Source organism: Pelobates fuscus, chromosome 4 (assembly GCF_036172605.1).
Source record: "Pelobates fuscus isolate aPelFus1 chromosome 4, aPelFus1.pri, whole genome shotgun sequence".
NCBI lineage: Eukaryota > Metazoa > Chordata > Amphibia > Anura > Pelobatidae > Pelobates > Pelobates fuscus.
This window is the reverse complement of record NC_086320.1, coordinates 302,179,412-302,199,397: the sequence shown is the minus strand read 5'-3', so window position 1 is coordinate 302,199,397 and position 19,986 is coordinate 302,179,412. Positions and strand designations below refer to the sequence as shown.

The 19,986-nt window shown below is 38.6% G+C and overlaps 1 protein-coding gene across 2 annotated transcripts; it reads left to right on the top strand.

The window, feature by feature from the left end:
• The first annotated feature begins 5,374 nt into the window (after positions 1 to 5,374).
• Positions 5,375 to 19,075, top strand: TFPI2 (tissue factor pathway inhibitor 2). Of its 2 annotated transcripts, XM_063452258.1 has the most exons (5): positions 5,375 to 5,665; positions 7,083 to 7,262; positions 10,212 to 10,391; positions 14,117 to 14,290; positions 17,419 to 19,075. In XM_063452258.1, exons 1-5 carry the CDS (start codon positions 5,572 to 5,574, stop codon positions 17,472 to 17,474), a joined length of 684 nt encoding a protein of 227 aa, XP_063308328.1. In that variant the 5' UTR covers positions 5,375 to 5,571; the 3' UTR covers positions 17,475 to 19,075. The 2 variants fall into 2 exon arrangements, with proteins under 2 accessions (XP_063308328.1, XP_063308329.1); XM_063452259.1 differs by lacking the exon at positions 14,117 to 14,290 and having other exon boundaries at positions 5,379 to 5,665.
• Positions 19,076 to 19,986: the final 911 nt, after the last annotated feature.

The following is a 19,986-nucleotide window of genomic DNA, read 5'->3' as shown; positions in this document are numbered from 1 at the left end:
ATGTAAACACTGCATTTTCTCTGAAAAGACTGTGTTTACAGCAAAACACCTGAAGGGAATTATTCTACTCACCAGAACAAATGTAATAAGCTGCAGTTGTTCTGGTGACTATAGTGTCCCTTTAAAATCTATACACTTAATGCCCAAAAATTTAGAAATTAATGAACGAAGTAGGAGACTTCCTAGCCCGGTTATTTCAGAGATGGCCCGAACTAGAACCACGGCTTTTCCTTTTGTCAAAACCAATAGAAGGGTGTACTAGACTGGAACAACAACCAATACATAAAATAACTTTGGCAGCGAGGCAGGCTATAGCCCAGGTTTGTCCCCAACCAGCGGTCCCCAGCATCAACGGAATAACTATAAAAATAAAAGATACGTGTCTTATGGACAAGCTAATCGCACAAGTAAGGAGAGCAATGAAAAAATATGGGAACCATGGGCATCAAGTGATGCAACGGCCTAACAATAATTTTGTGGCATTTTCCTGTGGGCCTCGTCCATGGGTCCTCGACCCCAATAAATAGCAGGATAACTTCCTATGGAAACAGAAATTATACCCAACTCGGGGAATCTCGAGAGCAGGTAGTAAAGACGCTGGCATTCCCGTGCCCCCACATATCAACTCGCTCTTATCCCGTTCCTAGACAACCGCCTCTTTCTTTTCTTTTGCCCGACTACCTCTGTCCCTCAGGTCTTCTCTCTATCTTTTTTCTAAACCCTCTAATGAATAAGGCACTCAATGACATTGAAGGGTACGTAATTACCTCAAGCTAGCACAGTCCTATAGCACCAGACACTCCATATAGTATCATCAGGGCTCGAGTCCTGCAGGAACGCGTGGGAACGGCGTTCCTGCACTTTATTTTGAGCAGGAACGCCGTTCCCGCTGTTGCTGCAGGACTCATGCCGCTCCCAAATGCTCCCCCCGTGTTCCCCCTGTCATGGGGGGGCCCAAGAGGTGGCCTAATGGCCACCTGCTGGACCCCCCCGGCGGGCGGCTCACTCTCTCTCACACGCGGCGAGGGAGCTGTGTCCTCTCTGCTCCCTCGCGCCGCGCACCGTTTGCTGATGCTGGGAGCCGGAATATGATGTCATATTCCGGCTCCCAGCATCAGCAGACAGCCTGCGCGGCGCGAGGGAGCAGAGAGAACACAGCTCCCTCGCCGCGTGTGATATGGAGACAGACGCCTGCCCCACTGGACCCCAGGAACACGTCCACGCCAGCTCTCCAGGTAGGGAGGCTGGGTGGACATTTTTTGTTAAATAACAAACAAACAATTTCTGTGTGTGTGTCTGTGAATGTATGTGTGTGTGACTGTGAATGTATGTGTCAGTGTGAGTGTTTGAGTATCTGTGTGTCTGTGAATGTATGTGTGTGTGTGTGTCTGTGAATGTATGTGTGTGTGTGTGACTGAATGTGTGTGTGTGACTGTATGTGTGTGTGTGACTGTGAATGTGTGTGTGTGACTGTGAATGTATGTGTGTGTGTGTGACTGGGAATGTATGTGTGTGTCTGTGAATGTTTATGTGTGTCTGAATGTATGTGTGTGTCTGAATGTATGTGTGTGTCTGTGAATGTATGTGTGTGTCTGTGAATGTGAATGTATGTGTGTGTGTGACTGAATGTAAGTGTATGTGTCTGTGAATGTGTGTGTGTGTGTCTGTGAACGTGTCTGTGAATGTGTGTGTGTCTGAGTGTGTGTGTGTCTGAGTGTATGTGCATGTGTCTGTGAGTGTATGTGTCTGAGTGTATGTATGTGTTCTGTGAGTGTGTGTGTGTCTGTGAGTGTGTGTGTCTATGTATGTGCCTGTGAATGTATGTGTGTGTATGTGCGTGTGTCTGAGTGTGTGTGTGCAGGCGTATATGTATATGTGTGTCTCTGTGTGTGCACGCGTGTGTGTATATACACGAATACACGAGTGTATTTTATTATTTTTTTGGGAGGGGAGAGGGAATCTTGGGAGAGTTCCCACACTTTATTCCCCAGGACTTGACCCCTGAGTATCATGGTCCACACCATTATGTTTTTCAATGTAAAATGAGGGGTGCCCTTATTAAAGTGGAGTACAGGGGACACTCCACTATACATGTCTTCTTCATCTCTTTTCCAACCTTTTTTACTTACTATCAAATAATATGTGATGGCTAAACTGAATGTCCAAAAGTATTTACACAAGTGCTGTTATTGGCAATGATGACAATGTGCTAACAGTTATCACTAAATATCTGATGTTATTGTCATAATAACGTGTCTGTTTCACCAACTGCACTGCTATCACGCAAAAATAAAGAATTTAAAACATCTATACACTTGCTAGCTTTTCCGCTAGCACAAAGTATAGATACAATGTGATTTTCTTTCAAATTAACCTAATATGTGTGAACCATGATTAGATGGGTACAGTTACACTTTAAAATGCTGTGAACGGTAGCTTCTATTTGTCCTCAGCCAAATGTAGACCATATCTAGGGTTGATAATGGTTGGGATACACCATTGTACTCCCCTTTACTCTGTACAACTCTACTCTTTTTTAAATTCTGCAGTTATGACAATGTCATAGAAACATAGAATGTGACAGCAGATTCGATTCGGCCCATCTAGTCTGCCCAATTTTCTAAATACTTTCATTAGTCCCTGGCCTTATCTTATAGCTAGGATAGCCTTATGCCTATCCTAAGCATTCTTAAACTCCTTGACTGTGTTAACCTCTACCACTTCAGCTAGAAGGCTATTCCATGCATCCACTACCCTCTCAGTAAAGTAATACTTCCTGATATTATTTTTAAACCTTTGCCCCTCTAATTTTGGACTATGTACTCATGTTGTGGTAGTTTTACTTCTTTCAATATAGTATCCTCCTTTACTGTGTTGATTCCCTTTATGTATTTAAATGTTTCTATCATATCCCACCTGTCTCGTCTTTCCTCCAAGCTATATATGTTAAGATCCTTTAAAGGACCACTATAGGCACTATAGGCACCCAGACCACTTCAGCTCCATGAAGTGGTCTGGGTGCCAGGTCCATCTAGGGTTAACCCTGCAGCTGTAAACATAGCAGTTTCAGAGAAACTGCTATGTTTACATATGGGTTAATCCAGCCTCTAGTGGCTGTCTTACTGACAGCCGCTAGAGGCGCTTCCCACTGTGATTCCCACTGCGCATTCGGCGGAAGAGGGAGGAGAGTCCCCAGCGCAGAGGGAGCCCGGCGCTGGAGAAAGGCAAGCGTTTAACCCCTTCCTTCCCCTAGAGCCTGGCGGGAGGGAGGCCATGAGGGTGGGGGGGGACCTATTAACGCTATAGTGCCAGGAAAACAAGTTTGTTTTCCTGGCACTATAGTGGTCCTTTAAACTTTCTTTGTAAGTTTTATCCTGCAATCCATGAACCAGTTTAGTAGCCCTTCTCTGAACTCTCTCTAAGGTATAAATATCCTTCTGGAGATACGGTCTCCAGTACTGCGTACAATACTCCAAGTGAGGTCTCACCAGTGTTCTGTACAATGGCATGAGCACTTCTCTCTTTCTACTGCTAATACCTCTCCCTATACAACCAAGCATTCTGCTAGCATTTCCTGCTGCTCTATTACATTGTCTGCCTACCTTTAAGTCATCTGAAACAATTACCCCGAAATCCCTTTCCTCAGATGTTGAGGTTAGGACTCTATCAAATATTCTGTACTCTGCCCTTGGGTTTTTCCATCCAAGATGCATATTTTGCACTTATCCACATTAAATCCACATTTTTCTAGTTTACCTAAATCATTTGCCATTTGGCTTATCCCTCCTGGAACATCAACCCTGTTACATATCTTAGTATCATCAGCAAAAAGACATACCTTACCATCAAGACCTTCTGCAATATCACTAATAAAAATATTAAAGAGAATGGGTCCAAGTACAGATCCCTGATCCTCTTACACATTTAACTAACCCTTTTAATTGTGACATTTTGATAGTGAATTCCAATTTTCCGAACGTAGTATGTGATCTATATATATATAAAATATTCCCTCACATGACCCAAAGTGACATTATTCTATACGTGTTTTCTTATATCTGGAATTTTTCACCAGCAGTGTTAGGGGGCATACTCATAGCTTGTGTTTGGCATTGGGTCATAGTTTCACTACTTTTCCAAACACTGAGAGAACACCGATTCTTTTTCAGTCAATATTTCTACATAATTTGGGCTATAAAGCAGGATAATCTAACTGTGCTGTAAACCAAAATGCATGGGTAGGAATTGAAATTTTGGGAATTGTAGCTTGCCAATCTATTACATAATTATGACATATTTTAGAGCAATCTTCTCCTAAAACAACCTTTGGGGACTAAATTGCTAAAATATATATTACAGTTCACCAATAATATTATAGCTCACCAAAAACAGCAGTGAATAAGAGTTACAGGACTGTGATCGATTAGTGGACTGAGCACTACATGTGAAGCAAGTTGAATGGGTAATCCATTGGTTTCCATGGTGATTGCACTGTTTTTAGCTAATTTGCTCTTTATAATCCAACCCTATTTTTTGCCCCACCATATAATGATAATGATAGTACTATCTCATCTGTTCAATCTTTGCAGGTTCGAATCCCAGCAGGGTTGACTCAGCCCTTCATCCTTCCGAGGTAAATAAAATGAGTACCATTAAATTGGGTAATAGTAACAACCCCTGGATGTTGGGCTATAAGGTAACATCCCCAGGACGTACTTGAAAACCCGAGTAATCTGAATGTGCCTTTCCTCGTTAAATACTTTGTTATTATTATTATTATTATTCTATGGATATATACACTTCTGGAAGACTTTACATTGCTTTGCCAAATGATGTATGGGTGCTTACATAAACAAAATGCCTCTACATATTTGCCACATGCCCTGAATTTTCAGACACCACCCCCCTGCTTCATAGGGAAGCCGCTAAAGCTGCATATAATACTACAATATTTTAGAAATATATTAAAAAATATTTTTGAAACTATTAATATGATAATAATGGCACTGCTGACTATAATGTTGTATTTTACGATTTCTAATACAAGTCAAATAGTATGTGATTAATACTTCAGGAACTGTGACTATGTCCTCTTGGGCATCCTTTGCCTATAAGAAAGTTTTCGTCATAAATTACTTTTTCTTAAAGTGAATATACTGTTCCCTATTAAATAGCAGTCATCAGCTGTTGGTTCTACTTAGTACCCATTCCCTCAGCGACAATCCTTTATCCATTTCCGAGGGAGCGGCTCTGTCCCCTGTCCAGCAGATAGTGACCAGACAATAGCCAAATATAACTCTTGTGACGTGGCTGGGATCCTAGATTGGGTCATCCAGGCAGAACGCCCAAGGCTGGAGTGAGAAATGAACTCTGTATCCAACCAAGAAATAGAGTGAGTCACAAACACTCCTTTTGCAGTGAGCTGAGCTCTGCCCACATTCCAGGGATGCAGCCCCTTAACTGGTGTATAAAAAGTCTTTATGTAGACTGAAAGTTTACACTTCACTCCTCCTTGAACAAGCATAACTTGGAGTTCAAAGTCCACTGGGAAGCAGCACTCTGAAAGCAACCATGCTCTTCTCCTCGATGTGGGCTCTTGCCATCTTTTACCTTCTGGAGCTAGTGATTGGGACTCCTGTGCAAAATGCTGAACGACTTGCAACAAGTAAGAGGGGATTATTGGTGATGGGACTTCATTGAAAGAAACTGCCATACGGAGTTACTAGGAGTTCTGGGACTGTACGTGCAGTGTGGGGAGATAATCACCTGGGTGCCTTGGACTACCACTCTCAGCACTCTGTGACTTGTAGCCACAGCTACTGCATTTCCAAAGCTGTCACTCCCAGCATTTACTTACTATGCATTATTTTAATCTGTTAGAACAAGAATGTCTGCACTCATAATCTGTTATGTACAATTTCCTATTTTAAAACTATCAGTGGTTTCATTTAAATGCATCGCTGATATCACAGGAAACACGATGAGTATAACTTTTAATTCCTTTTGTCGTTTAGAAGTATTTGTATACATCTGAAACCACATGCAGGTCCCATGGGTGTTTTGGAATGTTTAGAACTAAACAGAGGAGGAGTGAGTGTGTGGGGTACTTAATTATTGCAAGGCACAATGCAAGTTCTACATTTGCAACTTTTTAGATTTAGAATGTGCTCAGAATTAGTGTATGTGGTAGGAATGTTAACCTGTTGAATGCACAAGGGCAATAACAGATTTAAATACTTGTCCTACCCCGCCCCCCCCCCCCCTCCTCCACTTTAGAATTGGGATAGCTAAGGTGTAACTTAAGCCATTAAATAATTTATTCAAACTTAATAAATGCATTGTAATATAATGAAATGGAAAATAATGATTCTGTGAATAATCTGCAAATTATTATCATTTTATATTCTACTGAAAAACTGAAATACTTTGTAGTATGGAGTTTTGGAATATTTAATATGAACTACCAAAAAAAAAAACAGAACACAATAAATAATAGAACACCTGTAATAATAATAATAATATCATGTTGTATTTGCTGACTGCTTATTAAAATAAATTAAATAAATGAATATATTTTGCTGGTGAGTTTGTATCAAGGGATGAACTCACTAAACAGTGAATTGTAGGGAGTTGGCAAACAATATGTAATTTTAATTTAAGCCTGAAAAAGTTGTTATATAAAAAAATAATCTCCCAAGTGGTTGATTTTGACAATCATTTAAGCTTTGATGTAAGTAAAATTGATTTAAGTAAATTGCATGTGTTAGTTTACAAAACAACGATTTCATCTCTAAAATAAAATTCAGGCCTAACGAGCTGAGTTGGATTTATTTCTAATCCAGATCATTTAGAGATTTTTTCTTCTTCATTTTTTCTGTTTTAACGTTGATTTTCCAAGTTGGTTCTCAAGTAACTTTTAGTTGAGAGATTGCTCAATGTAATGCACAACTTGCTTGTTATAAACACTTTATTTTGACTATAGCCTTTTTTAACCCTTTGCTTTATTTCCACATTTACTGTGAGTATTAGTACGTGTGTATTTTGCTTTATATTATCATTAATAAAACATGATTGTGTTGTAGATAACTCCTCCATCTGCCTGTTGCCTCCTGATGAGGGACCCTGCCACGCTCTTCTTCCACGTTATTACTATGATAGATTCACCCAGACCTGCCAAGAGTTCTCATGGGGCGGTTGTGATGGGAATGAAAACAATTTCATGTATCAGGAGGACTGTGAAAAAACATGCTGGAAAATAAAAAGTACGTTTTTCATGGGTTTTTTTTTTTTGGAACAATTTTCATAGAATCCAGAGAGATACTATAGATTTTTTGGTATTTTAAGTTTTCATTGAGGCATAAAAGTAATACATGCCGATAAAAGCATGTGTACAATAGAACAGTTCGTCACAGGTAACACATAGTTAATTAAATTGCACACAGATGAACAGGGCCTTATTTATATAATGTATGATAGGCATAACTTGTAGCATGTTTGAGGTAAATGTTTGGACATAAACTAATCCGTGTAGGCACAGGGCATATAGCTAAATTATGGAGAAGAGATAAAAGTAAGAAAGATAAACTAGGGTATAGGTTTAGGTTTATTATGAAAATAAATTAGCTGGGTGGCCCAAAGCCCCGGTAACTTGGATAACAGAGTTCCAGCAAAGTTCCTGAGAATTTTAACGTCAGATTTCGGCTAAAATAGTCAAGCTGTAATTTCAGCTGAGCTGGATCATTTTCCAGCTTTTTTAGCCTAAATTTTACCATTTACATTGTCATTCATTACAATTCTGAGTTTAAAAAAGAACCCTAAAGGTGTACCCAAAATCTTTGAATCATACTTAGAAAAACAAACAAAATGCAGCAATCTCTTTAGATTTATTTCTGGAATATTTTTGACAGAATCCAGAGATGTTTACTGCTTAACCTGGCATATTACACTTTAAGTGGTTTAGTTATTAATTTATTGTCTCAGTATTTGTTGTAAGTACCGTATTTATCGGCGTATAACACGCACAGGCGTATAACACGCACCTCATTTTTAGAAAGAAATTCCAGGAAATTTCCCCCCTCATGCCATAGTATTCCCCCCTCATCCCATAGTGTCCCCCCCCTTTCCATAGTATTCTCCCCCCCTCCCCCCATAGTATCCCCCCCCTCCTCCCATAGTATTCTCCCCCCCTCCCCTCCCATAGTATTCTCCCCCCTCCCCTCCCATAGTATTCTCCCCCCTCCCCTCCCATAGTATTCTCCCCCCCTCCCCTCCCATAGTATTCTCCCCCCCTCCCCTCCCATAGTATTCTCCCCCCCTCCCCTCCCATAGTATTCTCCCCCCTCCCCTTCCATAGTATTCTCCCCCCCCTCCCCTCCCATAGTATTCTCCCCCCCTCCCCTCCCATAGTATTCTCCCCCCCTCCCCTCCCATAGTATTCTCCCCCCCTCCCCTCCCATAGTATTCTCCCCCTCCCTCCCCTCCCATAGTATTCTCCCCCTCCCTCCCCTCCCATAGTATTCTCCCCCTCCCTCCCCTCCCATAGTATTCTCCCTCCCCTCCCATAGTATTCTCCCCCTCCCTCCCCTCCCATAGTATTCTCCCCCTCCCTCCCCTCCCATAGTATTCTCCCCCTCCCTCCCCTCCCATAGTATTCTCCCCCTCCCTCCCCTCCCATAGTATTCTCCCCCTCCCTCCCCTCCCATAGTATTCTCCCCCTCCCTCCCCTCCCATAGTATTCTCCCCCTCCCTCCCCTCCCATAGTGTACTCCCCCCCCTCCCCTCCCATAGTGTACTTTCCTCCCCCTCCCCTCCCATAGTGTACTTTCCTCCCCCTCCCCTCCCATAGTGTACTTTCCTCCCCCTCCCCTCCCCTCCCATAGTGTACTTTCCTCCCCCTCCCCTCCCCTCCCATAGTGTACTTTCCTCCCCCTCCCCTCCCCTCCCATAGTGTACTTTCCTCCCCCTCCCCTCCCATAGTGTACTTTCCTCCCCCTCCCCTCCCATAGTGTACTTTCCTCCCCCTCCCCTCCCCTCCCATAGTGTACTTTCCTCCCCCTCCCCTCCCCTCCCATAGTGTACTTTCCTCCCCCTCCCCTCCCCTCCCATAGTGTACTTTCCTCCCCCTCCCCTCCCCTCCCATAGTGTACTTTCCTCCCCCTCCCCTCCCCTCCCATAGTGTACTTTCCTCCCCCTCCCCTCCCCTCCCATAGTGTACTTTCCTCCCCCTCCCCTCCCCTCCCATAGTGTACTTTCCTCCCCCTCCCCTCCCCTCCCATAGTGTACTTTCCTCCCCCTCCCCTCCCCTCCCATAGTGTACTTTCCTCCCCCTCCCCTCCCCTCCCATAGTGTACTTTCCTCCCCTCCCATAATTACTTACCTGTCCTGAAGCGTGGGCCGGCTTCACAGCGCGCACCGCGGTACAGGAACTTTAATTTAAGGTTCCGGTTTCCGGCGGGACTGAAAGGAAGTGTGTACACTATTGTGCACACTTCCTTTCAGTCCCGCCGGAAACCGGAACCTTAAATTAAAGTTCCTGTACCGCGGTGCGCGCTGTAAAGCCGGCCCACGCTTCAGGACAGGTAAGTAATTATGGGATATCGGCGTATAACACGCACCCACGATTTTTCCCCTATTTTCAGGGGAAAAAAGTGCGTGTTATACGCCGATAAATACGGTATATATATATATATATATATATATATATATATATATATATATGCTTACTGCATATTTTGTTTTTAAATTCCAGATAAAAAACACTTTCATTTAGATTAGTATTTATTGTTTCTCCAATTTCTAACGCTCTCGATTAACTGGGTTTCCGCATATTTGGTGCCTATTTATCAATTTAGAGGTCAATTTTGCTTGTTCTTTGTATATGTTTGATTATTTTTTATAAATACTCAATTGGATATTTCAACATCAGAACATGCATCTTGTATGCCTTTTAATATTAAAAACCACTAAACTATTACTAATATTCTTATACTTAGTTTTTCTATATGGATAAATAAAAAATCAAATAATAAAATCATGTACTGTACTGTAGAATGAAGATCTATATCTCAGGCTTCTACAACAGTGTTTTGGAAAACTGGTTACCCTTGTAAATGTGGTCCTGTTTCCTCTTTTTACATTTCTGGGATGTTCAACCCATTAACTTATCAGTATCATACTTTTACTAACTTTTACTAATTTTCTCAAAATCTTAGAAGTACCGAAAATCTGTAGAATGGAGGCTTCAACAGGACCATGCCGTGGACTTTTTAAAAAATATGCTTTCAACTTACTTACAATGAAGTGTGAGATTTTTTATTATGGCGGCTGCTACGGCAATGACAATAGATTCAGAGATGAAGCTTCTTGTTTGGAACACTGTGCACCTAAAAGAAGTAAGTCATCTCTAGTCATTTGATGAATCACGTAAAATTTACATTCACCGTTTAACAAACTGTACTGGGCAGAGACGAGGTGAAGACCTAACTTGCTGCCAAGATTACTTTTAAGGTTTTCTCACTAAACTGGGAATCCTCAAAAAGTTACAAGGGAAATGCACATTTTAGATCAAAATAACTGAATTGGAAAAAAAATCATGCTCAATTATTTTGCAGTTCTGCTACTTTGATAAATACATACTTTTCCTTTTCCTTGTCTGTTTTCCACAATTTCTCATTTAGTAAATAAACCACAATATAGTAAGCTATTTGATGTATAAGACATGTAATTTGTTTCTACAGTTATGCAAAGCTTTAATCAACTGATTCCATGTGGTTTGACAGTATTTGGTGTCTGATTACATGCTTTCTATATGTCTTGCAATCACCCACAAAGTAATGGAAAAAACAACAGCAGAAGATTCCTTTCTTCCCCAAAAGGGATAGTTCTGGTTTTATAGCATTGCTAAAATGTAAGAGGCGTCCTACTACTTTGTTTTATATCCCAGTTCAGATGAGGGCAGACAAGATCGGACTTGTGCTGAAATATGAACATGTTAAATGTGTGCTTCAATATTATCCTTTATATTTAACCTGCAAATTGTTGTACGCCAGTAACAATGAGACACATGGTATAGGGATATAAGGTACATGTGATCAGTTTCATCTAGCTAAATTTGAGGAGAATATTCAGGTTATCATATCTTGTAATCTATATATTATATAGCACAGTGTATAGACTCAGTTCATAGTATACCTAGGCCCAAAGTGCATAACTGTAAAGACTAACAATGTAAAAAAAGGAAAAACAGCCATATTATTAAAGCTATATATTTACTAGCAAAGCACATATTATAAAATAAATGTTTCTGTCTATAAAGTATAATTGTTTAAGCAAAGCACAAATTATAGCTTAAATGTTGCTGTGAATTAAATGTAATTATGTAATTCGGATGACCCTGTCACAAGTCAGGTCTCTGTTTTGGAAGGTTAGGTTTGATGCATATGGCATCAGGCCAAAAAACAAGCCTACTTTTTGCATGATGCTCTATTAGACGCATTGTTGCACCGATGGCAGCTGGAGTATCCCTTTCATCTTACATATCTGTATTCAATCACAAAAACGCACAGTTTGGTGAATAAATCAACGTGTAATTAGCATTAATCCATATCAAACTCTCCAGACTCTAGACCTCCGGACATTGCATCAGAATCTCCAGCTATTTAGAAACATAGAAACATAGAATGTGATGGCAGATAAGAACCATTCGACCCATCTAGTCTGCCCAATTTTCTAAATACTTTCATTAGTCCCTGGCCTTATCTTATAGTTAGGATAGCCTTATGCCTATCCCACACATACTTAAACTCCCTCATTGTGTTAACCTCTACCACTTCAGCTGGAAGGCTATTCCGTGCATCCACTACCCTCTCAGTAAAGTAATACTTCCTGATATTATTTTTAAACCTTTGTCCCTCTAATTTAAGACTATGTCATCTTGTTGTGGTAGTTTTTCTTCTTTTAAATATAGTCTCCTCCTTTATTGTGTTGATTCCCTTTATGTATTTAAATGTTTCTATAATATCCCCCCTGTCTCATCTTTACTCCAAGCTATACATGTTAAGATCCTTTAACCTTTCCTTTGTAAGTTTTATCCTGTAATCCATGGACCAGTTTAGTAGCCCTTCTCTGAACTCTCTCTAAGGTATCAATATCCTTCTGGAAATACGGTCTCCAGTACTGCGTACAATACTCCAAGTGAGGTCTCACCAGTGTTCTGTACAATGGCATGAGCACTTCTCTCTTTCTACTGCTAATACCTCTTTCTTTGCTTTCATTTCTTTTCAAATATGCTTTTCCACTTCATTTCAGTTTGCACTCTTATCTGCTTATACGTGTGATCAGATGGGAATATGAAAGAACTAAGTTATTAATACAAACTCACTACACTGCAAATTTTGCACAGGGTCATGGGACCTGAGGTATAAGAAAGCTACAATCACAAAATGCTTCTGGAACATTTTTCGTATATACAGTATGTCGATAGATGTAGCCTTCCATAGAAAATATATAACTGGGAACTCTGAATTTAACTTGGAGTGTCTTGGCATGTGGTCACTGGGATTCTAGATAGCATCTCTCTTCTCCTACCACTCCCAATCTCATATTCAGATGTTGAACCTGGGCCTGCCTCATTTGTGGCATAATGCACCCATCCCTTCTAGTATAGAATGAGAAAGGGGAGATTACTCAGTAATTTATCTACCAGATTTGTTTCTAGATAGGCCTTTTTGGCTGCTCAACTAAACATGTATTTATCATCTCCTGCACTTAATAGTGAAATATTGTCCGATAGAAATGGGTGCCCCTAGGAGGTTGCAAAGGATATTTTTTAGATAATAATTATAAAAGTGGCATTGGCAAGAAGCATTTTGCTATACAGTTTGTATTTATAAATATCACACCCTGGCCTTCAATTAATTATCATATAACGGAGAACTCTTATATATAATTTGAGTAAGATTGTAATTCATGGAATAGGACTATTACCATAATTTAGCAAAGTCAACATTCTAAGAATGCCAGGATGTAAATTAATATATATTGTGTCATTTAAAAAAAAAATGGATGTCAGCCATGATGATGACAGTAGCGGGAAGTGCCCTGTTTGCTTTTATCTGCTGTACGAGATACCATTACAGCATGAGACAGACTCCACTATAGAAAAACAAGTGTTGCTCATTGATCAGTCACTAGCATGCTGTGTGAGAGGAAGTGAAGTTCGGAAAAAGTCTATCCCCAGGGTATATTTAACATTCTACAAAATAGATCTCACCGTCACGTTCTAACAGTCTTTGTCTGTGTGTGTGTGTGTATATATATATATATATATATATATACACTCAACAAAAAAATATCTATAACCTGCAATATGCCTAGGTGCTAACCCATGCAAATATGAATAAACATAATAATTGACAGTTGGTCAATGGTCATTATTAACTTGATAATGACACTATAGTGTCATCTTTTTTTTTTGTTGGACATGTATTAATTTTAGAAGTCCTCTGATTTCTGCAAGTTGTTATGTTTATTAAATTATTATGTCTATATATATATATATATAATTTATACACACATGCACAATTATGAATGAGCCTAATAGGGATGAAGCAGAAAAAGGCCTAGAATATTTTATCAGTATGTAAACAAAATAATATCTGTCTGTCATACCAGTGATTGTGTATATCTGTATTTTATGGGGCATTTTTGTTATATATATTTTCTTACAACCGACTGTACAGCCTGACCAAGGCGTAGCACATACAGTTACAGGAAATACCATAGCCATTATAGTGTGATGCTTGGTGCCAGGACTGCTGTGTTGCCCCCTTTTCCGCCCCTCCTCTGCAAATGATCTAAACCCTGTACCGGCTCTCACTGAGCATTATTGGAGGAGGAATGTGATACCCGGCAGAACCCAGGCAAGAAGTCAGGTCATTCTGAAATGGTTTAACTTCGTGCAATAGAGGTGTTCCACACCACTTCTGACACCATAACCACTATAGTGTGCATGGAGTGTTGTTTTATTTATTCAGTATATTGATGAAGAACCTTTTTAGAATAAATGGTCTGCAGTGAAACTCCATGCACTAGAAGCTGTTTCATTTTGCATTTGTAGATGCTCCCAGCTTCTGCTATAGCCCAAAGGATGAGGGATCTTGCTCTGCCACTGTTACCCGATATTATTTCAACATTGAAACTAAAGCCTGTGAAGAATTTGTATACACTGGGTGTGGGGGAAACTCTAACAACTTTGTCAAAATTGAGGACTGCAATAGTGTATGCAAACAAGGTGTGTACTGTTAGCAGCAACAATTCTGTTGCTGCTCAACTGTTAATTAACTTCAGTAACCCCCAAATTGACAAATGTGTTATGTATCTCTAAATTATACTAATATTTTTGTTACACTAATATATTCCACTCATTGAATCCCCACCGTAACCTGATTGTAAACATTAGCAAGGCGTTCCATGCATTTCATCATTTACATCACATTCCTCTAACATTGACTGGTAGCATGCTCATTAAAATACATTATTGATTGCTTTATGATTTAGTTTTAAAATTGTGACCATAGTATGTAAAGACCTTTTTACTTATTATTTTCCTACAGTTCATTTATATCATAAAATATGATGTACATAGTGTTTCAAAAGTTCAATTCTAGTTGTTTTGGAAGTTTCTTTAAAAAAATTACGTTTTAAATAATGCATTGTAACCCATTCTCCATTCGGCAACTCCTATTCAAACAAAACAGACACTACTCCTGCATTAGAAAACGTTTCAAAAAGCTAAAAAACAGGAATCTTAAAGTATACCCATATTCATCAAGAGAGCAGTAAACAATCTCTGGGGATTTTAAAAAAAAATCATAATAAAGAAAATATTCTCAATATATGTTTTTGTCTATATGTTTGTTTTAAAAGCAGTGATTAATGGCTGCACTTGAAGGAAATTGACATATTACATTGTTTGTGAATATAGCCTTTTCTTTTTGAGAACTTTATTGCTGTAGTATCTCTATTCAGTTGACAGGGCAATCCATACAGAATCTGCCCATTCTTATCTGTCCTCTAGTGTTTTAATTCATAATGAATACATTGCAGTGTAAATAGGTTAAAAAACAAAACAAAAACTCTAAGCAGTACTCCTGCAGTGAGCTCTAAACAGGAAGTGGCTCAGCCAGCTGAACCAGGAAGTGGTACAGCCAGTCCCAGTGCTCTCATAACTTTTTCCAGAAGTGCTAGTCATAGATCATATACCTCCTACACAGAAGGCTTTTATGTACACAGTATGAGTTTATGAGAGTGGAAGTTCAAGTGCCACTGTGCCAGTTTTATACTGTGAGCTGTACACCCCATAAGAAACTTCAACCCATAAGAAACTTCAAACTATATAAACATTGTAATGGAAGCCAAGTGCAATAGTGTCCATGATATTTTTTATGAATAAAGCAAATTTTGGGCCATATAGCCAATAGCTGACTTATGCCTCTCATGATCTCCAGCCAACTTACAAAACGTTTAATAACATCGTAAAGCATAGGTACATAGCACATACAAGTTATGACCCACTAATTTCTGATTTAATGTACATGCATTATTTAAAATTATGCATTTAAATTGTTTTTCATACAATTTCATATTTAAAATTAATTGACATACTTGTTTAGTTTGTTGTCCAATGTTTGCTACATAATGTTTTTTTTTCTCCTTTTTTGTTTCGTTTTTTTATAATCAGCATTTTGCATGAGAGAAAGGCCGCAGATAAAAAAAATGAAAAACGATAGTCTTCTTAACCCATTTAATTTTCAAGAAACAACAACACTTTATGCCTTTGATAATCAAACCAGTTCTCAGGAACCTCTTAACAGTACAGAATTTAAGGAATTTCCTGCTTGAACATAGGTGAGTCTATTAGGAGTCCGGTCACTATGATTGACTTACCTGTGTTCAAGCTGTGTTCCATACATCTTGGCAGGCCAGAGCCTCCACTGGCTCTAGCTTTAAGGACCACAATGCATACGCAGTTTATTCAATAAACTGGAAATCTGGAGGTTTTACAAATGAGCGCCATATTTTTAACCAAAATATTGTTTTAAATCATATACTTTTCTAGCTCAATTATATTGGCCTACACTTTGCAGTTCCCTTGTCTAAATCCTTCATTGGCCACACAGTTCAATCTATGCTAAGCTCATTGTTGACAAGTCAAATCTAAAACAGATAAAGTATCAAATGTGTTAAATATGTTGTAAAAAATGTAGCCATCTGAACACAAACCTTTAAATAAAATTATCATACCATGGTGTGTCAAAGACACCTGCTTTCAGGTGAAATTCTGAATATTGCTTGACTTTTATTAGTGTTACATTTTGTGAACCACTCTGACTCTCTATATAAAGGAACAGTCTAATTTTAAAAAAAAATATATATATATATATATATATATATATATATATATATATATATATATATATATTATATTTTTCTTTATTTTTAAATTAGATGTGATCCTTTTGTTATTAATACTACTGGGCCCTTCTGTGAAATAAATAAATTAAATAAATTATAAAGCTGTTAAATATAACTTTATTACAGCAGAAATAGACTCCTGAATCCTCCTATCGTGAGTTTTTTTTAATCTTGATGACATTTGTCTGGTCAGATGTTTCTCATATATAAACATTGAAGACACATGGTGCATACTCGGCAGTTGGTGCAATGCACCAGTCCATTGCTGCTCTTTGTGTCGGACGTCTGACAGCCAGTGGTAGGCATGTGCATTGCAAAATATAAATAGTGCCATTTCTCAGCGTATATGCCCTAGAATAGTTTCATTTATATGAAATGATTTTGGTGTCTGAAGTCTGGTTTTAAGCATTATAGAGCAGATATATCAAACTGTGTCTAGATGTTATTGGCCTGCATCTACTATAAAACTTCCTCTCTAACCAAGCTAGCTTTCCAGATTAGCTCTTTCAGTCTTAAAATAGCAATTCCCTATAATTTAAAGTGAAAACAGCTGTTTTAATGTTAGATATCCATGTCAAAGCAGCAAGTAGTTATACATTTTGGACAACATTTTGATTAATATTATGGATTAATTTTTTTAGTAGTAGATATCCAACTCACCTGCTAAAACCAACACTGTCTAAATCATATTGAAAGTCATCCTATGTCGCATGTAAACTAATTTATTTGCAAATTGCATAAACTGCATGTAGCATTTTCAAGCTGTCCCCCCCCCCCCCCTCCACTAACAATAGTTGAAAACTGTATATGCCATTGCTTTTAATGTTCCTATTCTACAATGACTTTTGCAAAATTGTACTGGTTACATTAAATATACAACTGGTTTGTTTTTTATATCAGTTCATTCCTTTTTTTCATATTCTGTCTGTATTTTTTTTCTTTCAGGAAACAAAAAAACGAAGAACAAGGTTCGCAAGTTGAGAGTTCGAATTGAGTCATGAATAAAATATGGGCAATTTAAACGTAATTCGCATTAAGCACTGTTTTGGTGTATTACATGAACATCTGTGATAAGTACGACAAAAAGAGAATCCCTTTATATAATGGTTTCCTTTAAAACCCGAGAAAGGTCAGCACAGAAACGGATTTGCTTCTGCACAGCCTATACATTTTCAAGGACATTTCTTTAACAAGGAAACAATATATTTACATACATGTATACTTCTGATCTTTTACAATTCTCTTGTGGAATCCTGTGCCATTTCTGTGCGATTTAAGACTGTAACGCAGTTATGCCGTACAATGTGAATATATGAATCTAACAGAAGACCCGATTCTCTTTATTTCTCTCAGGTCAGCGGGATTTGGCATCATTTAATGCCGGAAACTTTATTTGTACATCGGGCTAGTCCTATAAACATTATATAATAAACCGGTTTCGTTGTGTTGAGGAAAAGTCCAAAAGTGATATATTTTTATAAGAAATTATACAGCAGCAATAACTATGTTAATATTAACCTGCTGAATACTGCCTGCCAGTTCATAGATATGCTTTGCTAATGGACTAAGAACTACGGGAATACTGTTTAGAAATGGGGTCAAAATGTTTTAGGCCGTTGTGCAGGATTATAGAATGAATTATCTATGTTCACCTGCTAACTGAGGCTGATATTAGAGTATGGACTGTAGGTAGAGATTTTATACTTCAATATCAGAAATAGGAAGCCAAATGCACAATATTATCCTTGTTAAACACCATTATTTATGCAGCTCAAATATATTAACACTACGTTTCTGATTTATCTACAAATAATGGCATTCAGCCTTTTAAAATGTAAATTATGCTGGGATACCGATAATGTGTCATCAGTGAAGTTAAACTAGCCATTTGACGACCAAATACATTTTCAGTAAAAAACTATTTGTGACTAAATACTGCTTAGTGGTGTGTTCACAAAATAATTAATTGTGATAACCTGATAACTGACTTGTATAATTAAGGCCAAAAAGCCATATTTAAAAAAAATTCCCAAAATGTCCAAAAAGTTCCAACTTCTTTAAACTCACCTAAATCATGCAAGTCACAATATATACACTGTTTAGTTAGTTTTGCACACATGATCTATGGTTGGCATATCATTAGCAAAATAATTTTATAGACCAGGGATAGGCAACCTTTGGCACTGAGGATGATATGGACTTTACCTCCCATGATGCTTTGCTAGCATTACGACTGTAAGAGCATTGTGGGAGATGTAGTCGAAGGTTGCCTACCACTGTTATAGACCATCCGTAACTAGAAATACTAATACAGTGTCCTTAAAAATCTTTAATTCTATGGATATTTAGGACCAGCACTGAGAACGTTCAATCGGAAGCTGGTAGGGTTGTTATTTATAAACTTAATTCTTTTATAGAGTTAAACTTACTGGCACTTCTGAGATAAACTGTGGACTCTGAGTTTTAATATACGTCTGTATAGAAAGTTGTTGTTTTTTTTATTTGAAATTACACCACGAACAGATACGTATCCCTTTTTTATATGTGTTGCACATGATATTTTATTAACATTTTGTGTTGTGAATAAAGTAATTGTTTTTTTCAAGTTAGCAAAATGCTTGTTTGATTATTGACGATAATCACTGATCTGATGCATTAGAGATGCAGCTTGCAGTTTGACGAGAATCATAGCACCATGCTGGTGACAAATCTCAATGACCAGTGTCCCAGCTGTACCATCTATAGTATATGCGCAAACCTCATGGTTAAAGGTTTCATTCCTAGCAGGGTGAATTCAATCTTTTCTCTTCCAGTGGCTGTAACAAAGCTCATGGAGACTCATGTTATTCCTTTTATCAGTATTAAATTGCTGATAAAAGAAATTCAGTGAGTCTCCATGGGCTTCTAAATAGATTGATTAGTGCAAAGACGAACCTATACCCATAGTGTGATATAAAGTAGCCTATGATTTGAGACATGAAACTAGTAATGTGTTTTTGGTGCTGCTTACCTTTGTTTTATCTGTGTTATAAAATGAATTAGTGAAGTTTTTCACATTCTCATAATTTTGAGATTTTTAAAAAACATCTGGCATTACTTTATTGCAGTGCATTTTGCATTAAAGGACCACTATAGTGCCAGGAAAACATACTCGTTTTCCTGGCACTATAGTGCCCTGAGGGTGCCCCCACCCTCAGGGTCCCACTCCCATGGCGCTGAAGGGGGAGGAAGGGGTTATTCCCTTGGGACTCTCCTCCCTCTTCTGACGTCTCTGGCTGAATGCGCATGAGCGGCAAGAGCCGCGCGTGCATTCAGCCAGTCTCATAGGAAAGCATTATCAATGCTTTCCTATGGACGCTGGCGTCTTCTCACTGTGAAAATCACAGTGAGAAGTGCGGAAGCGCCTCTAGCGGCTGTCAATGAGACAGCCACTAGAGGCTGGATTAACCCATAGGTAAACATAGCAGTTTCTCTGAAACTACTATGTTTACAGCAGGCAGGGTTAAACCTAGC

Coding starts and splice junctions, on each gene's coding strand:
- TFPI2 (XM_063452258.1), top strand. CDS start 5,572: ATGCTCTTCTCCTCGATGTGGGCTCTTGCCATCTTTTACCTTCTGGAG. Junction 7,263..10,211: donor AACATGCTGGAAAATAAAAA/GTACGTTTTTCA, acceptor TCAAAATCTTAG/AAGTACCGAAAATCTGTAGA. Junction 10,392..14,116: donor ACACTGTGCACCTAAAAGAA/GTAAGTCATCTC, acceptor TTGCATTTGTAG/ATGCTCCCAGCTTCTGCTAT.